The 22,397-nt window shown below is 44.6% G+C and overlaps 1 protein-coding gene across 2 annotated transcripts in view; it reads right to left on the reverse strand.

The window, feature by feature from the left end:
- MED23 (mediator complex subunit 23) overlaps positions 1-22,397 on the reverse strand; it is a 226,154-nt gene that overhangs the window by 19,684 nt on the left and 184,073 nt on the right. For both annotated transcript variants that reach the window (XM_063917304.1, XM_063917305.1), the window contains 4 exons: positions 21,976-22,192; positions 21,203-21,439; positions 7,528-7,693; positions 1,095-1,167 (listed from right to left, as the gene is read on the reverse strand). In XM_063917304.1, the coding sequence (XP_063773374.1) occupies positions 1,095-1,167; positions 7,528-7,693; positions 21,203-21,439; positions 21,976-22,192 (693 nt within the window). The remainder of the gene's footprint in view (positions 1-1,094; positions 1,168-7,527; positions 7,694-21,202; positions 21,440-21,975; positions 22,193-22,397) is intronic.

Genomic DNA, 22,397 nt, shown 5'->3' on the forward strand with positions numbered 1-22,397 from the left:
TGGTTCCCGCTCTTCACATCTTTATACTGGCCTGAGGAATTATGCTGGCAGCGTTACAGAGGTCCCTGACATCCTTGGTGACCAGTGTAGTGTATAGGCGCTGGCTCAGGGCGCCCCACATAGCGCAGCACTGTGTACCACTGAGCCTCCGGAGCGCAGTTAGTACTGGGCTCCCACCCTGTTGCTGCCATCTTCACACCGGCTCCCCGCTTGCTGTGGGGGCCGGTGACTCACTCGCCACCGGAATCTTCTAGCTCTGTTAAGGGGTGGCGGCATGCTTCGGGACTGAGCGGTCGCCTGGGGCGGCTAACGATCATCACCTTCAGGAGCTCAGTGTCCTGTCAGTGGAGATAGTGGCCATTAACCTCTCAGGGTTGGACACTACTCTCCCCCTAAGTCCCACGAAGCAGGGAGGCTGCTGCCAGCAGCCTCCCTGTGCCTAACTAGTAAAAACAACAAAACAAAAAAAAACTCCTATGGAACTCCCCTAGCTGTGACCGGCTCCTCCGGGCACATTTTCTAAACCGAGTCTGGTAGGAGGGGCATAGAGGGAGGAGCCAGCCCACACTGTTAAACTCTTGAAGTGCCAGTGGCTCCTAGTGGACCAGTCTATACCCCATGGTACTAATGTGGACCCCAGCATCCTCTAGGGCATAAGAGAAACAGAGATAAACTCAGGTACAGTTCCTGGGGACAGATTTGGAACTATCCTCAGTAAATAAAGGTGAGATTCCTGGGGAATGTGTCAGTTTCTTTCTATCTAATAGACAGGAAAAAACAGATACCCAACCGTCTTTTCAAACATTTGAATTCCCCCCCAATGCCTTTAAAGACAACTGTTCGAAAAAGGTTTTCCAGAGTATTGTTCTTGATTGACTGCTTGTTCTGTACTATCCCATTGTCTTTGTTAACCTATAAAATGCCCTGGAGCGTTTTAGTTTTACATGAGTACCTACTCCTGCCACAGTGCCCTCTACACCTCAAGGTTAAGACTGCCCTTAAAAAGGATTCAAAGAAATAGAGTTAACAGAAAATCAAACTATTCAAATTTATCTGATAAAAGTTCCCACGTTTGGCAAATGAACTTCACTCACTGGGAGAGCTGTAATGATCAGTCCAATTGCATTCATCCAAGCAGTGATATTTTCTCTTGGCACAAGTGGCTGGCTATATATACAGGAGAGATGAAAACAAAGTCAATCCATTATATGGACTAGTTTTATTAAGATAAAGCAGTTAGTTACAGGGATTAGTTTTATGCATCAACTGAAGGGAGGTCATTAACATGTTCAATTAACAAATGAGCATAGAAAAGAGAATTATGTCTGAAATGGTCTGTTTGAAAAGCAGTAAGACAAAATAATACCCTGTAGGAAAAAAAAAAGAAGCTTACCTCAGCATTTAAATAGGCTGTTTTACATACATTGGGAGAAATCAATTGCAGGAGGATATCTTCGCCAGGCGAATCAGTGCGGCAAGAGCAGTCCAAACTCGGACAAAACTGCTCAGTGTCTCATAGGGTTGTGAACAAGTCTGTGCAAATTTGGGTGGACAGCTAGGGATGCAAGATGAAGTGCTGTTGCCGGTGTTTAAACACACTGTGCGCCCACAACAACTGAATTTCACTATTGACTGCTATATATCACTAAAAACTAGTGATGTGCAGCGGAAATTTTTTTGGTTTTGGATTCGGTTCCGCGGCCGTGTTTTGGATTCGGTTCCGCGGCCGTGTTTTGGATTCAGACGCGTTTTGGCAAAAACTCCCTGAAATTTTTTTGTCGGATTCGGGTGTGTTTTGGATTCGGGTGTATTTACAAAACCCCCTCAAAAACAGCTTAAATCATAGAATTTGGGTGTCATTTTGATCCCATAGCATTATTAACCTCAATAACCATAATTTCCACTCATTTCCAGTCTATTCTGAACACCTCACAATATTATTTTTAGTCCTAAAATTTGCACCGAGGTCGCTGGATGGCTAAGCTAAGCGACCCAAGTGGGCGGCACAAACACCTGGCCCATCTAGGAGTGGCACTGCAGTGTCAGACAGGATGGCAGATTTAAAAAATAGTCCCCAAACAGCACATTATGCAAAGAAAAAAAAGAGGTGCAATGAGGTAGCTGTGTGACTAAGCTAAGCGACCCAAGTGGCCGACACAAACACCTGGCCCATCCAGGAGTGGCATTGCAGTGTCAGACAGGATGGCAGATTTAAAAAATAGTCCCCAAACAGCACATTATGCAAAGAAAAAAAAGAGGTGCAATGAGGTAGCTGTGTGACTAAGCTAAGCGACCCAAGTGGCCGACACAAACACCTGGCCCATCCAGGAGTGGCATTGCAGTGTCAGACAGGATGGCAGATTTAAAAAATAGTCCCCAAACAGCACATTATGCAAAGAAAAAAAGAGGTGCAATGAGGTAGCTGTGTGACTAAGCTAAGCGACCCAAGTGGCCGACACAAACACCTGGCCCATCTAGGAGTGGCACTGCAGTTTTCTAGCGAGAGGATGAGTGCTTCCATCCTCATGTGAATCTGAACCACTAGCCATGAACATAGGCCAGGGCCTCAGCCGTTCCTTGCCACTCCGTGTCGTAAATGGCATATTGGCAAGTTTACGCTACTCATCAGACGCTGTTAATTTTGATTTTTGGGTCATTTTACTGAACTTTTGTAGTATACTTGACAACACAGAGATAGAGCAATGGACTGCTGTACCGTACTGCTATATACAGTATATATATATATATATATATATATATATACATACACACACACACATACATACATACACACACACACACACACTGGTGGTCACAGCAACATTCTGCACTGTCCCCTCCTACTATATACTGCGCACAACGAAAATGCAGCACAGGTATGGATGCATAGTATACTTGACGACACAGAGGTAGGTAGGGCAGTGGACTACTGTACCATACTGCTATATATATACTGGTGGTCACAGCAACATTCTGCACCGTCCCCTCCTACTATATACTGCGCACAACAAAAATGCAGCACATGTATGGATGCATAGTATATTTGATGACACAGAGGTAGGTAGAGCAGTGGACTACTGTACCGTACTGCTATATATATAGATATATATATATACTGGTGGTCACGGCAACATTCTGCCCTGTCCCCTCCTACTATATACTGCGCACAACTAAAATGCAGCACAGGTATGGATGCATAGTATACTTGACGACACAGAGATAGGTAGAGCAGTGGACTACTGTACCGTACTGCTATATAATACTGGTGGTCAGCAACATTCTGCACTGTCCTCCTACTATATACTACAATGCAGCACAGATATGGAGCGTTATTCAGGCAGAAAACGTAGATATTTTCAGCACACTGAGCACAGATATTTGCAAGCACACTGAGCAGATATTTGCAGCACACTGAACACAGAAACTGAGAGAACGCTGCACGTCCTCTCGCTATCATCTCCAATGCACGAGTGAAAATGGCGGCGACGCGCGGCTCCTTATATAGAATACGAATCTCGCGAGAATCCGACAGCGGGATGATGACGTTCGGGCGCGCTCGGGTTAACCGAGCAAGGCGGGAAGATCCGAGGCTGCCTCGGAACCGTGTAAAAGGGGTGAAGTTCGGGAGGGATCAGATCCCGAGGAACCGAACCCGCTCATCATTAGTAAAAACATAAAATAATATTTTAAAACATGTATGTTTTTCCATATGTATGTAAATATAAGTAAAAAATGTGGGCATGTTATGGGTAGTACAGTAAGCGTAGTGGTTGCCATTAGTGCCTTACAGCATGGAAGTATTGTGTTTAATTCCCAAGAAGGCCCTGTGTAGAGTTTGTATGTACTCGCTCAAATTTGCATGGGTTTCCCTTGGTGAACTGTCAATACTCATATTTTGGACTTTAAAATTCAGATGGCTAAATATGCAGTCTATGAAGACCTAGTTCACCATAGTGTCTGAAGTCCGTACCATGAGATAGGAGACCAGGTACTTCTCATTCTGATCAATAGATAACCACTTTGAAGATCATACATACTGTGTTGCCTTGGTGAGAAAAGCATAGTAACCATACCAGGGATGTATTTGTAACTGACTTATCACAAGCCTCAATAATGGGAAATATACTGACTGCATTACAGAAATAAGTAAGTCTATTTTAACCACTTAACTGACAATTTTTTGCCCAAAAATCTGCTCAGAAATTGTCAGGTTTTTTTAATGAGTGAATTAGGTGAAGAACATTAATTTAACCTTATCCAAAATGATTTTAATAAAAAAAAATATATATATATGTTTTTTCCCCTCAAGCATCGGAACATCGGTCTGGAAGATCAGTAACATTACATTGATACTTTTTACACCCCAACAGCTACCAGGTACACAGGGAGGGGTGGGGGTTGGCTTAACTTCGCCAGCAGCTGCTATTTTCTGCAGCCACTGGGTGAGGGGGTTCTGCCATGCTGACCAATCAGCAATGGTCGACAGCGCAGGAACACTAGGTGGAAAGTGCTGGAAGGCAGAGGGACAAGAGCAGCAGCGGAGGGAAGTTTCCCTTCCCTGCAGTTGCTAACACTGTTTACCGGACTGGTCGTATCCTGTGTGACCGGGTCAGATAAAACACTTGCTGGTATGGTCACATCTGATGCAACCATGCCAGGCAAGTGGTTGAAGTCAATAGCAGCTTCAGTAACTGAATAATTAGGACACCATAATCTAGTTTAATGCTACTAGCATAACATGTACAAATATAAAAGATTTATTTTTTAGCAACAATTTAATAAGCAGTCTTCTTTGAACATTTATTTGTAATGACTGCACTGATTTTAGCCATTGAGAGACAAATACAAAGTAATGCTTATGAATAGACGCGTCCTGATACACCGGTGGTGTTCTAGTTTTACCAAACAGCTGTTCTCGGTGCGCCAGGTCCTGTGCAACTGTGACTGCGCAAAGCGTCCATCACCTGGATTTTTATCTTACTCGTAGAAACATAGAATTTGACGGCAGATAAGAGCCTCTTGGCCCTACTAGTCTGCCCCTTTTTATCCTTTGGGTAATCTCAACCCTTTTTGAACCTTAGGGGCAGATTTATTAAGCTCGGTGAAGTGATAAAGTGGAAGGTGATAAAGGACCAGCCAGTCAGCTCCTACCTGTCATTTTTCAAACCCAGCCTGTGACATGGTAGTTAGGATCTGATTGGCTGGTCCTTTATCACCTTCCACTTTATCACTTCACCGAGTTTAATAAATCTGCCCCAGTATTCTTTGTAAGGGTATTCATATGCCTATCCCAAGCATGTTTAAATTGCTCTACAGTCTTAGCCTCTACCACCTCTGATGAGAGGCTATTACACTTATCCACTACCCTTTCTGTGAAGTAATTTTTCCTTAAATTTCCCCTAAACCTCCCCCCAGTCTCAGTGTATGTCCTCGAGTTCTAATACGTCTCTTCCTTTGAAGAATGTTTCCCTCCTGAACTTTGTTAAAACCCTTGGTATATTTGAAAGTTTCTATCATGTCCCCCCTTTACCTTCTCTCCTCCAAACTATACATGTTAAGATCTTTTAGCCTTTCTGGGTATGTTTTGTGATGTCGGCCATGCACTATTTTAGTTGCCCTTCTTTGTACACTCTCTAATGTATTTATATCCTTCTGGAGATATGGTCTCCAGAACTGGACACAGATTTCCAGATGAGGCCGTACCAATGACTTATACAGTGGCATTATTACTTCTTGTTTCCCGCTACTGATTCCTCTCCATATGCAACCAAGCATCTGACTTGCCTTTCTCATTGCTTTGTTGCATTGCTTCCCTGCCTTTAAGTCACCTGAAATAGTGACTCCTAAATCCCTTTCTTCCTTAGTAGTTTCCATTATAGTACCCTTGATACTATATTTAGTCTTTGGATTTTTAAGACCCAAGTGTATGATTTTGCATTTTTTAGCATTAAACTGTAGTTACCACGTTCTTTACCATTTCACAAGCCTAGCTAGGTCATCAGTCATTTGTTTTACCCCTCCCGGTGTGTCTACCCTGTTGCATATCTTGGTATCATCTGCAAATAGGCATACTTTTCCTTCAATACCATTTGCAATGTCACCAACAAAGATATTAAAGAGAACTTGTCCAAGTACAGATCCCTGGGGTACTCCACTGGTAACATTTCCCTCCATAGATTGCACTCCATTTACTACAACTGTCTGTTTCCTATCCTGCAACCAGGTTCTTATCCACTTAACGGTTTTATAATCCACCCCCACGCTTTCAAGTCTATGTAGCAGTCTGCGATGTGGGACAGTGTCAAATGCCTTACTAAAGTCTAGATATGCTACATCTACAGCTCCCCCTTGATCTATTATTTTCATCACATAGTCAAAAAAAGACAATAAGATTTGTTTGGCATGATCTCCCACCAGTAAATCCATGCTGTTTTGGATCCTGTAAGTTGTTTGATTTAAGATATTCCACAACTCACTCTTTTAATAGATTTTCCATTACTTTCCCTACTACTGATGTAAGGCTTACTGGTCTGTAGTTACTTGCATTTCCTTGCTTACACTTTTGTACAGTGAAACTATATTAGCTCTTTTCCAGTCCTCTGGAATGGCACCTGTATTTAGTGACTGGTTAAATAATTCTAATTCTGTTAATGGTGCCACTCGCAACAGAATGTGATAAAACTGCTTCATGAGACTGCACCAATTACTTTCATATGTGAAACACGTATATCTGTGTGCGACTGAGTCTGAATCTTTGTACGAAGTGCTATGACGCAGAATGCACTCTACTGTACCTGCAGCACAGCTATACATGGTCCCCATCACCTTGCAGTGCGTATAAGCACTCAGCGTACAATGAGCCAAATCAGCGTGCTTGCCACACATGGACCTTGCAACTGCAACTTATGCATCTCCAACAGCAATTTTGTGAAGTTACATACCACAAGAACGTAGCAATTATAGGGCTGTGGACTCAAAAGTTTTTTCCAACTATACAGTACTGTTTACAATATAAATGCCAGATGACTACAATACTAATTCTGCCTATTAAATGAACTGCTGGAGAACAGACTTCTAGAGCGCCCTACGCACATAAATATTATTTAAAGGTGCGCTTAAAAATTTATTGTAGACTATTCAGCCCCAGAACTTTATTGGGATTATACAATTACATTAATTACTAAACCAAGTTCACATATTGATGTTGACTATTGCTCATGTTTATACATAAAAAAAATAATGTATTTGTATTGTGTTTGTTGTAATATGTCATTTTTTGCAATGTTTTACACAAAAGGTGGATATCAGTGCAGTGAATCCTTTTGCCACCTGTCATAATATTGTTAAAAATGTCAAAAAATAAAATGCACCACATGTTTAGTAACCTTGGAATTCCTGTATGAGAATTGATATAAATGTGCCATAGTGCTTCCAAAGGCAATGCAAATGTGATGGAGACCACATAAAATGCAAAATGAAGGAATTAAATTAATAAAATCTTCAGAAATAATAAAAGTTAATAAATACCTCTTTAATACCACATTTAGAAGCGCATTGCCAACATCCTTCCCTGGAACAGCCAAAGCCATGAGCTCAACACAAGTTACATGAAGTGCATGGGCAGCCGGATTCGGAAACTCATTGAACCTCCAGTCGCAGTTTGGAAACGGTCCAGGGGATTTTCCAGCCATCGGTGACAGAAATTAAGGAAAATCTCCGTGGTTTGCAGCATTAAGACTAAAATATGTCATTTACAAAACTGCACATTGAAAATATAGGATTTTTAGTCACTTACCATAACCAGAAAGGAGAAGCAGTAATCTAGTGAAACTGTTAGACCAATCAAGCAAACCAGTGGTGAAAAACAACATGAACCAACACCTCGCACAACTGAGCGTGAGGGAGGGAAAACAGTGTTGCCCAGCTTGCTTAAGACAAAAGGATTCTTTTGCAGTAAGGCTGGGAAACACCAGACCATGGGACGTTCAACAGCCGATCCCAGGGGAGGAAAAGCTTAGGATGCCTGACCGGAAAACCATATGCCCAAAGTAGGCCATGAAAACGAGGACCAGGTAGCTGCTGGACAAAGATGTGCAGTCAAAATCTCGTGTCTCACTGCCCGGCAGGATGCCAGCGCCCCAGTGGAATGCACTGACATCTGGTGTGGCGTCAGTCGCCCCGCACTAAAATGGCTTGTGTAGCTGACCAACCACGTGTATGAGCGCTGTAAGAACAAGCAGAGAATCTAAGCAGTGGACAGGAGAAGGTTTAAGTTAATTCGCAGAGCTCACACTACATCTAGTAGAGCCAAATTACCCATTACAGGAAAGTCGTGGAAGGCAGTAAAAGTTAAAACAAACTGCATAGCAGCGCTACTAAAACGTGCCCTACTCCATAAGCACCTAAAGAAGACTCAGAATCACAGAGATCCAGGAGGGGAGGAGCTTGGTTTTAAAGCTACAGTTTACATTAAGTGCCCACCTCCAGCCCCAATCTAAAATCCCATAGTTCAGTGTGACTTAGCGTTGCTGCAAGAGAAACATTAGAACATTTAGTTGTAAAATAAGAATTTACTTACCGATAATTCTATTTCTCATAGTCCGTAGTGGATGCTGGGACTTCCGTAAGGACCATGGGGAATAGCGGCTCCGCAGGAGACTGGGCACAAAAAGTAAAAGCTTTAGACTAGCTGGTGTGCACTGGCTCCTCCCCCTATGACCCTCCTCCAAGCCTCAGTTAGGATACTGTGCCCGGACGAGCGTACATAATAAGGAAGGATTTTGAATCCCGGGTAAGACTCATACCAGCCACACCAATCACACTGTACAACCTGTGATCTGAACCCAGTTAACAGTATGATAAACGTAGAAGCCTCTGAAAAGATGGCTCACAACAATAAACAACCCGATTTTTTTGTAACAATAACTATATACAAGTATTGCAGACAATCCGCACTTGGGATGGGCGCCCAGCATCCACTACGGACTATGAGAAATAGAATTATCGGTAAGTAAATTCTTATTTTCTCTGACGTCCTAGTGGATGCTGGGACTTCCGTAAGGACCATGGGGATTATACCAAAGCTCCCAAACGGGCGGGAGAGTGCGGATGACTCTGCAGCACCGAATGAGAGAACTCCAGGTCCTCCTCACCCAGGGTATCGAATTTGTAAAATTTTGCAAACGTGTTTGCCCCTGACCAAGTAGCTGCTCGGCAAAGTTGTAAGGCCGAGACCCCTCGGGCAGCCGCCCAAGATGAGCCCACTTTTCTTGTGGAATGGGCTTTAACAGATTTTGGCTGTGGCAGTCCTGCCACAGAATGTGGAAACTGAATTGTACTACAAATCCAACGAGCAATCGTCTGCTTAGAAGCAGGAGCACCCAGCTTGTTGGGTGCATACAGGATAAACAGCGAGTCAGATTTTCTGACTCCAGCCGTCCTGGAAACATATTTTCAGGGCCCTGACTACGTCCAACAACTTGGAGTCCTCCAAGTCCCTAGTAGCCGCAGGCACCACAATAGGTTGGTTCATGTGAAACGCTGAAACCACCTTAGGGAGAAATTGAGGACGAGTCCTCAATTCTGCCCTGTCTGAATGAAAAATTAGGTAAGGGCTTTTATATGACAAAGCCGCCATTTCTGAGACACGCCTGGCTGACGCCAGAGCTAACAGCATGACCACCTTCCATGTGAGATATTTTAATTCCACAGTGGTGAGTGGTTCAAACCAATGTGATTTTAGGAACCCTAAAACTACATTGAGATCCCAAGGTGCCACTGGTGGCACAAAAGGAGGTTGTATATGCAGTACCCCCTTGACAAACGTCTGAACTTCAGGCAATGAAGCCAGTTCTTTCTGGAAGAAGATCGACAGGGCCGAAATTTGAACCTTAATGGATCCTAATTTTAGGCCCATAGACAGTCCTGCTTGCAGGAAATGCAGGAAACGACCCAGTTGAAATTCCTCTGTGGGGGCCTTCTTAGCCTCACACCAGGAAACATATTTTCGCCAAATGCGGTGATAATGTTTCGCAGTTACATCCTTCCTGGCTTTGATCAGGGTAGGGATGACTTCATCTGGAATGCCTTTTTCCATCAGGATCCGGCGTTCAACCGCCATGCCGTCAAACGCAGCCGCGGTAAGTCTTGGAACAGACAAGGTCCCTGCTGGAGCAGGTCCTTTCTTAGAGGTAGAGGCCACGGGTCCTCCGTGAGCATCTCTTGCAGTTCCGGGTACCAAGTTCTTCTTGGCCAATCCGGAGCCACGAGTATAGTCTTCACTCCTCTCCTTCTTATGATTCTCAGTACTTTTGGAATGAGAGGCAGAGGAGGGAACACATACACCGACTGGTACACCCACGGTGTTACCAGAGCGTCCACCGCTATTGCCTGAGGGTCCCTTGACCTGGCGCAATATCTGTCCAGTTTTTTGTTGAGACGGGACGCCATCATGTCCACCTTTGGTTTTTCCCAACGGTTTACAATCACTTGAAAGACTTCTGGGTGAAGTCCCCACTCCCCCGGGTGGAGGTCGTGTCTGCTGAGGAAGTCTGCTTCCCAGTTGTCCACTCCCGGAATGAACACTGCTGACAGTGCCACCACATGATTTTCCGCCCAGCGAAGAATCCTTGCAGCTTCTGCCATTGCCCTCCTGCTTCTTGTGCCGCCCTGTCTGTTGACGTGGGCGACTGCCGTGATGTTGTCCGATTGGATCAATACCGACTGACCCTGAAGCAGAGGCCTTGCTTGACTTAGGGCATTGTAAATGGCCCTTAGTTCCAGGATATTTATGTGAAGAGACGTTTCCATGCTTGACCACAAGCCCTGGAAACTTCTTCCCTGTGTGACTGCTCCCCAGCCTCTCAGGCTGGCATCGGTGGTCACCAGCATCCAATCCTGAATGCCGAATCTGCGGCCCTCTAGAAGATGAGCACTCTGTAACCACCACAGGAGAGACACCCTTGTCCTTGGAGATAGGGTTATCCGCTGATGCATCTGAAGATGCGATTCGGACCATTTGTCCAGCAGATCCCACTGAAAAGTTCTTGCATGGAATCTTCCGAATGGAATCGCTTCGTAAGAAGCCACCATTTTTCCCAGGACTCTCGTGCACTGATGCACTGACACTTGGCCTGGTTTTAGGAGTTTCCTGACTAGCTCGGATAACTCCCTGGCCTTCTCCTCCGGGAGAAACACCTTTTTCTGGACTGTGTCCAGAATCATCCCCAGGAACAGTAGACGTGTTGTTGGAATCAGCTGTGATTTTGGGATATTTAGGATCCACCCGTGCCGACGTAGCACTACCTGAGATAGTGCTACTCCGACCTCTAACTGTTCCCTGGACCTTGCCCTTATCAGGAGATCGTCCAAGTAAGGGATAATTAAGACGCCTTTTCTTCGAAGAAGAATCATCATTTCGGCCATTACCTTGGTAAAGACCCGTGGTGCCGTGGACAATCCAAACGGCAGCGTCTGAAACTGATAATGACAGTTTAGTACCACAAACCTGAGGTACCCTTGGTGAGAAGGGTAGATTGGGACATGGAGATAAGCATCTTTGATGTCCAGAGACACCATATAGTCCCCTTCTTCCAGGTTCGCTATCACTGCTCTGAGTGACTCCATCTTGAATTTGAACCTTTTTATGTAAGTGTTCAAGGATTTTAGATTTAAAATTGGTCTCACCGAGCCGTCCGGCTTCGGTACCACAAACAGCGTGGAATAATACCCCTTTCCCTGTTGTAGGAGGGGTACCTTGATTATCACCTGCTGGGAATACAGCTTGTGAATAGCTTCCACTACCGCCTCCCTGTCGGAGGGAGACGTTGGTAGAGCAGACTTCAGGAACCGGCGAGGGGGAGACGTCTCGAATTCCAATTTGTACCCCTGTGATACTACCTGCAGGATCCAGGGGTCCACTTGCGAGTGAGCCCACTGCGCGCTGAAATTCTTGAGACGGCCCCCCACCGTGCCTGAGTCCGCTTGTAAGGCCCCAGCGTCATGCTGAAGACTTGGCAGAAGCGGGGGAGGGCTTCTGCTCCTGGGAAGAGGCTGCCTGGTGCAGTCTTTTTCCCCTTCCTCTGCCCCGGGGCAGAAATGAGTGGCCTTTTGCCCGCTTGCCCTTATGGGAACGAAAGGACTGAGTTTGAAAAGACGGTGTCTTTTTCTGCTGAGAGGTGACCTGGGGTAAAAAGGTGGATTTTCCAGCCGTTGCTGTGGCCACCAGGTCCGATAGACCGACCCCAAATAACTCCTCCCCTTTATACGGCAATACTTCCATATGTCGTTTGGAATCCGCATCACCTGACCACTGTCGCGTCCATAACGCTCTTCTGGCAGAAATGGACATCGCACTCACTCTAGATGCCAGGGTGCAAATATCCCTCTGTGCATCTCGCATATATAGTAATGCATCCTTTAAATGCTCTATAGTTAATAATATACTGTCCCTATCCAGGGTATCAATATTTTCAGTCAGGGAATCCGACCAAGCCACTCCAGCACTGCACATCCAGGCTGAGGCGATTGCTGGTCGCAGTATAACACCAGTATATGTGTATATACCTTTTAGGATATTTTCCAGCCTTCTATCAGCTGGTTCCTTAAGGGCGGCCGTATCGGGAGACGGTAACGCGACTTGTTTTGATAAGCGTGTGAGCGCCTTATCTACCCTAGGGGGTGTTTCCCAACGCGCCCTAACCTCTGGCGGGAAAGGGTATAGTGCCAATAATTTATTAGAAATCAGCAGTTTTTTATCGGGGGAAAACCACGCTTTATCACACACCTCATTTAATTCATCTGATTCAGGAAAAACTACTGGTAGTTTTTTCACACCCCACATAATACCCTTTTTTGTGGTACTTGTAGTGTCAGAAATATTCAATGCCTCCTTCATTGCCGTGATCATGTAACGTGTGGCCCTACTGGACATTACGTTTGTCTCCTCACCGTCGACACTGGATTCAGCATCCGTGTCTGGGTCTGTGTCGACCATCTGAGGTAACGGGCGTTTTAGCGCCCCCGACGGTGTCTGAGACGCCTGAACAGGCACTAATTGATTTGCCGGCTGTCTCATGTCGTCAACAGTTTTTTTGCAAAGTGCTGACACTGTCACGTAATTCTTTAAATACGACCATCCAGTCAGGTGTCGACTCCCTAGGGGGTGACATCACTAACACAGGCAATTGCTCTGCTTCCACATCATTTTCCTCCTCATACATGTCGACACAATCGTATCGACACCCAGCACACACACAGGGAATGCTCTGAAAGAGGACAGGACCCCACGAGCCCTTTGGGGAGACAGAGGGAGAGTTTGCCAGCACACACCAGAGCGCTATATATATATACAGGGATAACCTTATGTAAGTGTTACTCCCTTTATAGCTGCTGTTTTATATTAGCTGCCAATAGTGCCCCCCCTCTCTTGTTTTACCCTGATTCTGTAGCAGGACTGCAGGGGAGAGTCTGGGAGCCTTCCTTCCAGCGGAACTGTGAGGGAAAATGGCGCTTGTGTGCTGAGGAGATAGGCTCCGCCCCCTTCACGGCGGCCTTTTCTCCCGCTTTTTTTAGGAAAACTGGCAGGGGTGAAATGCATCCATATAGCCCAGGAGCTATATGTGATGTATTTCTTTAGCCATATAAGGTTTAAACATGTTTTATTGCGTCTCAGGGCGCTCCCCCCCAGCGCCCCGCACCCTCAGTGACCGGAGTGTGAAGTGTGCTGAGAGCAATGGCGCACAGCTGCAGTGCTGTGCGCTACCTTATCTGAAGACAGGAACGTCTTCTGCCGCCGATTTCTCCGGACCTCTTCGCTCTTCTGGCTCTGTAAGGGGGCCGGCGGCGCGGCTCCGGGACCCATCCAGGCTGAACCTGTGATCGTCCCTCTGGAGCTAATGTCCAGTAGCCAAGAAGCCCAATCCACTCTGCACGCAGGTGAGTTCGCTTCTTCTCCCCTTAGTCCCACGATGCAGTGAGCCTGTTGCCAGCAGGACTCACTGAAAATAAAAAACCTATTTAAACTTTTACTTCTAAGCAGCTCAGGAGAGCCACCTAGCATGCACCCTTCTCGTTCGGGCACAAAAATCTAACTGAGGCTTGGAGGAGGGTCATAGGGGGAGGAGCCAGTGCACACCAGCTAGTCTAAAGCTTTTACTTTTTGTGCCCAGTCTCCTGCGGAGCCGCTATTCCCCATGGTCCTTACGGAAGTCCCAGCATCCACTAGGACGTCAGAGAAATTAGGTTTTCTTCTGTAGGTAATAAAGCTTAAAAGAGGAGGTAATCAATATTTGTAAGGATGAAGTATAAAAAAACTAAAATTATATATATCTAAATGAGAACTAGCAGCAAAATAAATCATGTTATGGAAAATCAGCAACCACTACACCAGGAACAGAATAGGCTTTACCCAGAGTCACTTTATATGATAGTTATTTTCTCAGATTTTATTGTGGGGTGCTACCTTGGGTTATTGAGGGCTTATAGATGAGTGAGCACTTAGGGGGCTTGTTCTGAGGTAGGAGCAAAGCAAAGCAAAAAAAAAAAAAAATAAATCAGGTAAAGCTAGGTACACACTCCTTGGCAGATCAGACCGCAGATCAGGGGACACCCTTGATGGGGTTCCATGACAGAAGCATTCATCCCCCCTAACTAGTCAGCCCAGGCCGGGGATTCCTGGGGATGTGGTAACCCCCCATCTCCAGTGCACCCAAGGCCAGGGCTATTCCCGGCAGCCCTGGGCTGTGGGTGCCGGGTTGATAGCCATTAGTGAAAGATAAAGTAAAATTGTCTTTTACAGGAGGACTACAGGTCCCAGCAGGCTCCCCTGACATAGTGATACCTACCCAGAACCACAAGTACTAGCAGACGAGGCATTAAGGGCCCGCTGGTATCTATAGGCCTCCAGTAAAATAAAAATAAAAAACAAGACACTGAATGTTTTAATATTTTATTACACAGTGCCTCCCCCTTGGGGGCGGCAACCTTTAAGCTCTTTTACATGGCCGCCGCCCATACCACTGCCTCATGCTGGCTAATATTAGCCGGCACAAGGGGGTGGGCTCTCCCTCTCTGTCTTACTTCTGCTTTAGGAAACACTTGTAGATTTGTGACAGTCCAGAGCAACCTCTGTGGGACGGTATGCTCAGACACAAGTGCACATGAAACTTTTTTTTACTAAATCTAGCTTATCTGTATACCAAGCCATTGAACTAGTAATAATTTGGAAAAGTATCGACAGAGGCAGTTTCCGGGGTCTGGAGGAGAGCTATAATACCCACTTTTATCAGAAAGTTGTCCAAGCAGGAGAATCATAGTTACCCCCTTCTGTCTCATGGGTGAGGCTACCACCGCAAACCTACAGTAAGGTGGCAGTACATTGAAATGAAAGCGTGATATGCAACAGTAAAAGTAAGGAGTCTCTGGTGCCCCTCCAACATTGGAAAGCGAAGATGTGCATCTTTTATTTATGTGGAGATTAGAAATTCATCACATTCCATGCAACTCATGAGAGATCTTAAAGAGTCTACCTTGAATCTGTTCTGATGCAGAAAATCATTTCAGGTTCAACTCTAATATGCCTCTTATCCATTGGTCCCTAAAGAACAAGAGGCAGGCTTTCAAAATAGACTTTGCTGGATGGGAGAGAGAACCAATCATCAACATGCATGGCGGGCAGTAAACATGCCTGACCAAATCATTTAATTTATCCTCAGGTCACATCCTTGCATGGCAACAAAGTGGCCTCTTGTGGACAACCAATCTTGATGGGAAACTAAAGATTCCGAAAGTCTGGCTGTCAATGAGTCATCACAAGAAGAGAGATCTTGTTTACAGTGTTTTGGGAGATAATTTGCCCATTACAGGACCAAAAAGTACATTTCACAGAAAGGCATAGATACAGGAGTCTTTGTGGGCTCTGATACCTCTTCCCTGGATATCAACCAGTGTGCTTGCTGATTGTCAGAAAGCAGGCCATTATCATGGGTTGGTTAAGATCAGTATAAAGGACATCACCATATAAGTATTCAGGGTGTCTCACACGTGGTCCAAAAAGGGCCTATTAGATTATAAGCTTTTATCAATTAGCCCAGACCACTCCTTGATTGCCTTGGTTACCCAAGAGGCTGCTAGAACAGGTGTAAGTGGAGCTCCTACTGGAACAAAAAAATAATAATATTCTAGAACAACCTCACACATTTCCTAACTGTGCTGTCCTTTAAAAAGGCAGAAAAACAGGTAATGGGGGCATCCACTTTGGGCAGGATTCCCCATGTTTCAGTATCCCACTCAGGAACATAATTAACTTGAAGCCTGCATGGAACCTGAAATAGGTCAGACAATTGTGGAAAAGAAACAAAAAATAAATAAATAGGATTTTAATATCGGTAAATCCTTTTCTTGTAGTCCATAAGGGATATTGGGGACAGATTAGTACGATGGGGTATACACGGGTCCAAAGGAGCCAGTGCACTTTGAATGTCTTCAACTGGGAGTGCTGGCTCCTTCCCTCTATGCCCCCTCCCACAGGCAGTATAGGTAAACAGTGCCCGAAGGAGAAGTGACATACTTGAGAGAAGGAACAAAACAATAAGTGTGGTGAGATTCACACACCAGCACACCATAACATAACCGGGCCAGCAACAGAAACAGCTGAACAGGTAACACATAACAGAGAACCTGCAGAAAGTCACCGAACAGAGGTGGGAGCCCAATATCCCTTATGGACTACGAGAAAAGGATTTTAATACCGCTAAAAATCCTATTTTCTCTAGCATCCATAAGGGATATTGGGGACAGATTAGTATGATGGTGATGTCCCAAAGCGTCCAGAATGTGCAGACACATCTGCAGCACTGCCTGCCAAAATTGGGTATCCTCTTTTGCCAGGGTATCAAATTTGTAGAACTTCACAAAGGTGTTCTTCCCCGACCAGGTAGCAGCTCGGCATAGTTGCAAGGCAGAAACTCCCCAGGAAGCCACCCAGGAGGAGCTCACCGATCTAGTAGAGTGGGCCTTCTCAGGAACCGGCAAGGCTGCCGACACATAGGCCTGTTGGACAGTAAGCCGAATCCAACGAGCAATGGACTGCTTTGAAGCAGGGCAACCCTTTTTCTGCGCATCACACAGCACGAACAAGGAATCTGTCTTTCTGATCCGAGCCGTCCTCTTGACATAGATCTTCAAGGCTCACACTGCATCCAATGCCTCTGGAGGGGCAGAAGAGCCAGAACCGGGCGGAATCACAAGAGGTTGATTCCAGTGAAACGCGGAGACCACCTAGCCCTGAGCTCCGCTCTGTCCTCGTAAAAGATTAAGTATGGACTTTTATACGATAAGGCTCCCAATTCTGAGACATGTCTAGCAGAAGCCAGGGCCAGTAACATCACCCATCTTCCATGTGAGGTATTTGTCTTCTACTTTATCAGAGGTTCAAACCAGGAGGACTGTAGAAAGCGTAACACCACATCCAAATCCCAAGGTGCCGTAGGCGGCACAAGCGGAGGTTGTATGTGAAGCACCCCTTGCAAGAAGGTTTGAACTTCTGGCAGGATAGCCAACTTCTTCTGGAAGAAGACGGAAAGACCTGAAATCTGGACCTTAATGGATCTAAGACGTAAGCCTTTATCCACTCCAGACTGTAGGAAACGTAGGAATCTTCCCAAGTGGAATTCTGCAGATGGATATGTGCGTTCCTCGCACCAAGAGACATATCTCCGCCAGATATGATGATAGTGTCTTTATGTCACGGGTTTTCTGGCTTGCACCATAGTGGCAATGACCTTTTTGGAAAGCCCTTTGTGAGCTAGGATGTTACGCTCAACTTCCATACCGTCAAATGAAGCCGCCGTAAGTCTGGGTAGACGAACGGACCTTGCTGAAAAAGATCCCATTTTAGTGGCAGAGGCCAAGGGTCTTCTATGGACATGTCCAGAAGAGCCACGTACCACGCTCTCCGGGGCCATTCCGGTGCAATCAAGATTGCTTGTACTACGTTATGTCTGATCCGCTTGAGCACCCTTGGGATCAATGGATACTGAGGCAATAGGTATACCAGCTGGCAAGGCCAAGGCGATGTCAGCGCATCCACTGTGCTTGCCTGAGGGTCTCTGGTTCGCGAGCAGTAGCAGCGTAGCTTCTTGTTGAAGCAAGACGCCATCATGTCGATCTGTGGGCATACTTAACCTGTCGACGATCTGTTGAAACACCTGAGGGTGTAATCCCCACTACCCTGGGTGGAGATCGTGGCGACTCAGGAAGTCCGATTCCCAGTTGTTCACTCCCGGAATGAAAATTGCAGACAGCGCTCTTGCATTTCTTTCCGCCCAGAGAAGTATTTTGGACACTTCTCACATGCAGGCCTTGCTTTTTGTCCCTCCTTGTCGATTGATGTACGCCACTGCCGCGGCGTTGTCCGACTGAACCTGGATCGCCTGATCCAGTAGAGGGGAGGCCTGAGTCAGAGCATTGTAAATAGCCCGAAGTTCCAGTATGAAGATCGGAAGTAGGGCCTCCTGGGCAGACCACCTGCCCTAGAACTGCGCCCCCTGGATGACAGGTCCTCATCCTCTCAGACTCGCATCCATCGTGAGGAGTATCCAATCCTGAATCCCGAAGCATTGACCCTCCCAAAAAAAAAAAGTCAACCCTTTAAAAAAGTCGGATATCCATTGTCGGGACCAGGCCAAACCGGACATTGATACTGACCTGTTGGAAAGGATCAGACAGGTATTGAATACAGCCCTAAGTCCTCAAAACAGCCCTGTCATCATGAAAAACAGGAAAAGACAATTGTAAAATTCCAACCGATATGTGGCAAATAATCCTTGATAGTAAAGTCAGATCCCATATACAGGCAGTCATTAAATATGCACGTATGTATCACTAGCTGTATCTATTACAAATATCTATAACTTTGAAATGTAAAACTGAATATTCTCAGATGTTTATAGTTTGAATGCTTAACACATGGTGTTAATCAAAAGCCTTGCAGACAAAGTATGCCCAGGATAGTGTATGCCTAGAAGAATGTCCCAGAATAGTGGATGATGGTATTACACAGTCTGATTCAGTATAGTTAGTGTTAAACCTAACAGATGTTTGGATCTCAGGAGATAAGGTTATATACCTGTTAACTTCGTGACCTAGTAAGTATATGCGGCAGCTGTTGCTAGTCCAGGTTCCACAGGGTTCTTTTGAAAAAAGTTTCACCTAGTAGTAACGATATTTGGTGGACATGTTCTAAAATCAGCAGATTCATATGCTATTTACCAGCCAGGCTGCTCATAGCTAACCACAGATATCAACTAGCATGTTGAACCTAGACTATGCAAGAATAGAGTAGCAACTTCAGGAATAGGGAAAGTCTCTTTGCTCTGACTAGGCTTACAAAAGCTGTTACACAAAACACCTAGATTAATAGAGGTTACACACACCTGCATGGGGCATTTTTGTTATTCATATATGGTTTTAAATACACAGAAGGCAAGTAATACACATACCTACACCATTTAACCAGTTCAGGTTGATTAATTTATTTCTCAGGTGAATCAGTCTGTACTTTGCCCTTATTTTACACTGTAAAAAGAATCCATTTCAAAGATCAAGGCTCGCCATTAGACCCTGGGCTAAAGTCTAATTTTAGAACACTTGGGAGTCCTAGTGTTCAGCTTTGCCTCCTGAGACTCCAGGAAACCACTTCTCAAATGCATCCAGAAGGCACAATTGAAAGGGGCTCCAGAGCAATTTCTTTCGAGTCCTCATCTGGGGAATCTGAATGAAGCAAACAAAACTCTGCAGCACCCCATTTTACCTATTAAATTTCCCCTGGAAAACTGATAACTAAAAAAAACATTGTGATATCCATCACTTTGCAGATCCTGAATTTGGAGCAGTTATGGAGAAAAAAACAGTGCTTGGCAGGCATTTTACTGTTAATGTGCCCAGTCAGGAAGGAGAACCTTTTGGCACAACTAAGTTCTGGTTCCCATAAAAAAAAAAAAACAACAACTGGAGGCGAAAAGGCAGTAGAATACGTTTTCTTCACTGTCCCAAATAGACCACCAGGATCACACATGTTATCTGCCTGCAACACCATCCAATTGGTATGTTAATAAAATATATTCTATTCCACATGTGAGCTGTAAGGGGTAGAGGATCCAGCCACAAAAGGCCCTCCCCACTGCAACACCAATTACACTTCAATGAAGATATTTATAACGGTATCTGGATGCTAGGTCGATATGGATAAGGTCGATAGTCAATAGGTCGACCTGTCAACCTGTAATGGTCGACAAGCATTAGGTCAACATGGTCAAAAGGTCGACATATCAATGGACGACACAGGAAGAGGTCGACATTACTTTCTTACAATTTTCATTTATAGTATTTGACTTTTTTCATACTTTACGATCGACGTGGACCATGACTGGGAATATTAACCTGTGCCGAGCGCAGTGATAGTGGAGCAAGGCACCTTGCCCGAAGCATGGCGAGCAAAGCGAGCTATGGGAGAAGACGGAGGGCACTAATTGGGGTTCAGAGTAAACGACACCAACATTTTTAAAAAAATATCATGTTGACCTTTTCCTGAGTCAACCTTTTCCTGTGTCAACCTTGTGCCTGTTGACCTAGACACTTTCAACCTTTTTCAGGTCGACTTAGACAGCCATACCAATTTATAACGTGACGATAGCTTAAACTAGTGGTTCCCAAACTCTGTCCTCAAGGCCACCAACAGTCCAGGTTTTGAGGATATCAATGCTGAAGCACAAGTAACTGTACTAGTACCTCAGTCAGTTTATTACACGATCCCTGCAAAAGCATGGATATCCTAAAAACCTGGACTGTTAAGACTGCTTTAAGAACAGAGTTTGGGAAATCCTAGCTTAAACTAAGTGTCTGTCAACAGTAGAAAAGACTTAAACTTGTGCAGTCAGACATTTCCAATTACATCACATTTGAAAAATGTCCTTATAATGTAGGATTTAGTGTTAGCGGGCATAAAAGTCCTTAAGACTCCAGAATGGCTAGTATTTAAAGTTGCCCTGGCTCCAAGACAAAGAATCACATATACAAGTATCGAAGGTCATTTGCAGGCAAAAGCTAAATGTATCCTTTTAAAACTTACAAATGGTTATATAAAAACACAACACAGTAAATATCATGACATACATACAAATCCACATCAAACCATAAAGGATATTGTCAACCAGCCGGCCAATCAGCTTGCAATAGTAAGTGTCATCAGGGATCCAAGGATTATCCTCCCTGGCATTCATACCACACTTAAGGTATGTTTCACTTAGGCACCACCCTTGAGGTCTGTTATCTTTCAGGGATCCAATGATGGAGTGGACTAGTTTGCGTTTTAGATTAGTGCGATCACGAAGGTGCATCTCATAGTAGTGAAGAGTGTTGTACAAGTAGGTTACTGGTCGATCTAAATTAAAGTAATACTGATGATTATGGCCAGATGACCCATGATACATTTATTGTAAATACATGGTTTGTTGGAATGTAGCGCGTTACAACCTGTTGAGCTTGTATGTTTTAATAAGTTTACTTATTTATAATTATGTTTCTTAAAAGGGTGTCCCGATAATAAAACCGTTAATGCAATTATTTATTACCGTTTTAGAACTTTTCATGACAAAAGACTAAGGAGTCTATTTATGAAGCAGTGAAAAGGATGGAGAAGCCAGCCATGTGGAGAAGTTGCCCATGGCAACCAATCAGCTGCTCCGTACAAATGTATAGTATGCAAATTATAAATGTTACTTCAATGCTGATTGGTTGCCATGGGCAACTTCTCCACCCTTTTCACTGTTTCATGAATAGACACCTAAATTAAAAAATGAATGAATATCATCATATTATAATGCTATATACAGGAGAGGGCTCTTAACTTTTGATTTATGTACATTTCTTATAACAGGTAAGCTCTTATGGTAATGGAGAAGCAACAAGTAAACTTACCATGAAACTTGTACAAGCCTCCAAGATGATCAAGCAAAGTTTCAAGTGACTTTGAAACAGGAAGCAACTCTAGAAATCGGTGGATGACTATGTCAAATACTGGCAAAAAGCGAAGGCACACATTTCCAAAGTAGATCGGAAGGTACTGATGCTGGAACAGCACAGGAGGGTTAACTTGTTCTGCAAGACCTTCAAAATAAAGCTTTTCTGGATATTTCTGAAACAAAAAAATAATAATAATATCTCTCAGATAATATGGTTCCCAGCTGTAAGTGGTAATCCCGTACAGTCTCATTCATACTTTTAGAAAACACTGCAATTCACTATGCAGATTATTTAAATATACACATAAGAGAAGAGAATGTGACAGATGGGATAAAGCTATTTAAATCATACACATTGGACTCTGTTAGAGGTCATGC

The sequence above is a fragment of the Pseudophryne corroboree genome, chromosome 4 (genome assembly GCF_028390025.1).
Source record: "Pseudophryne corroboree isolate aPseCor3 chromosome 4, aPseCor3.hap2, whole genome shotgun sequence".
Lineage (NCBI taxonomy): Eukaryota > Metazoa > Chordata > Amphibia > Anura > Myobatrachidae > Pseudophryne > Pseudophryne corroboree.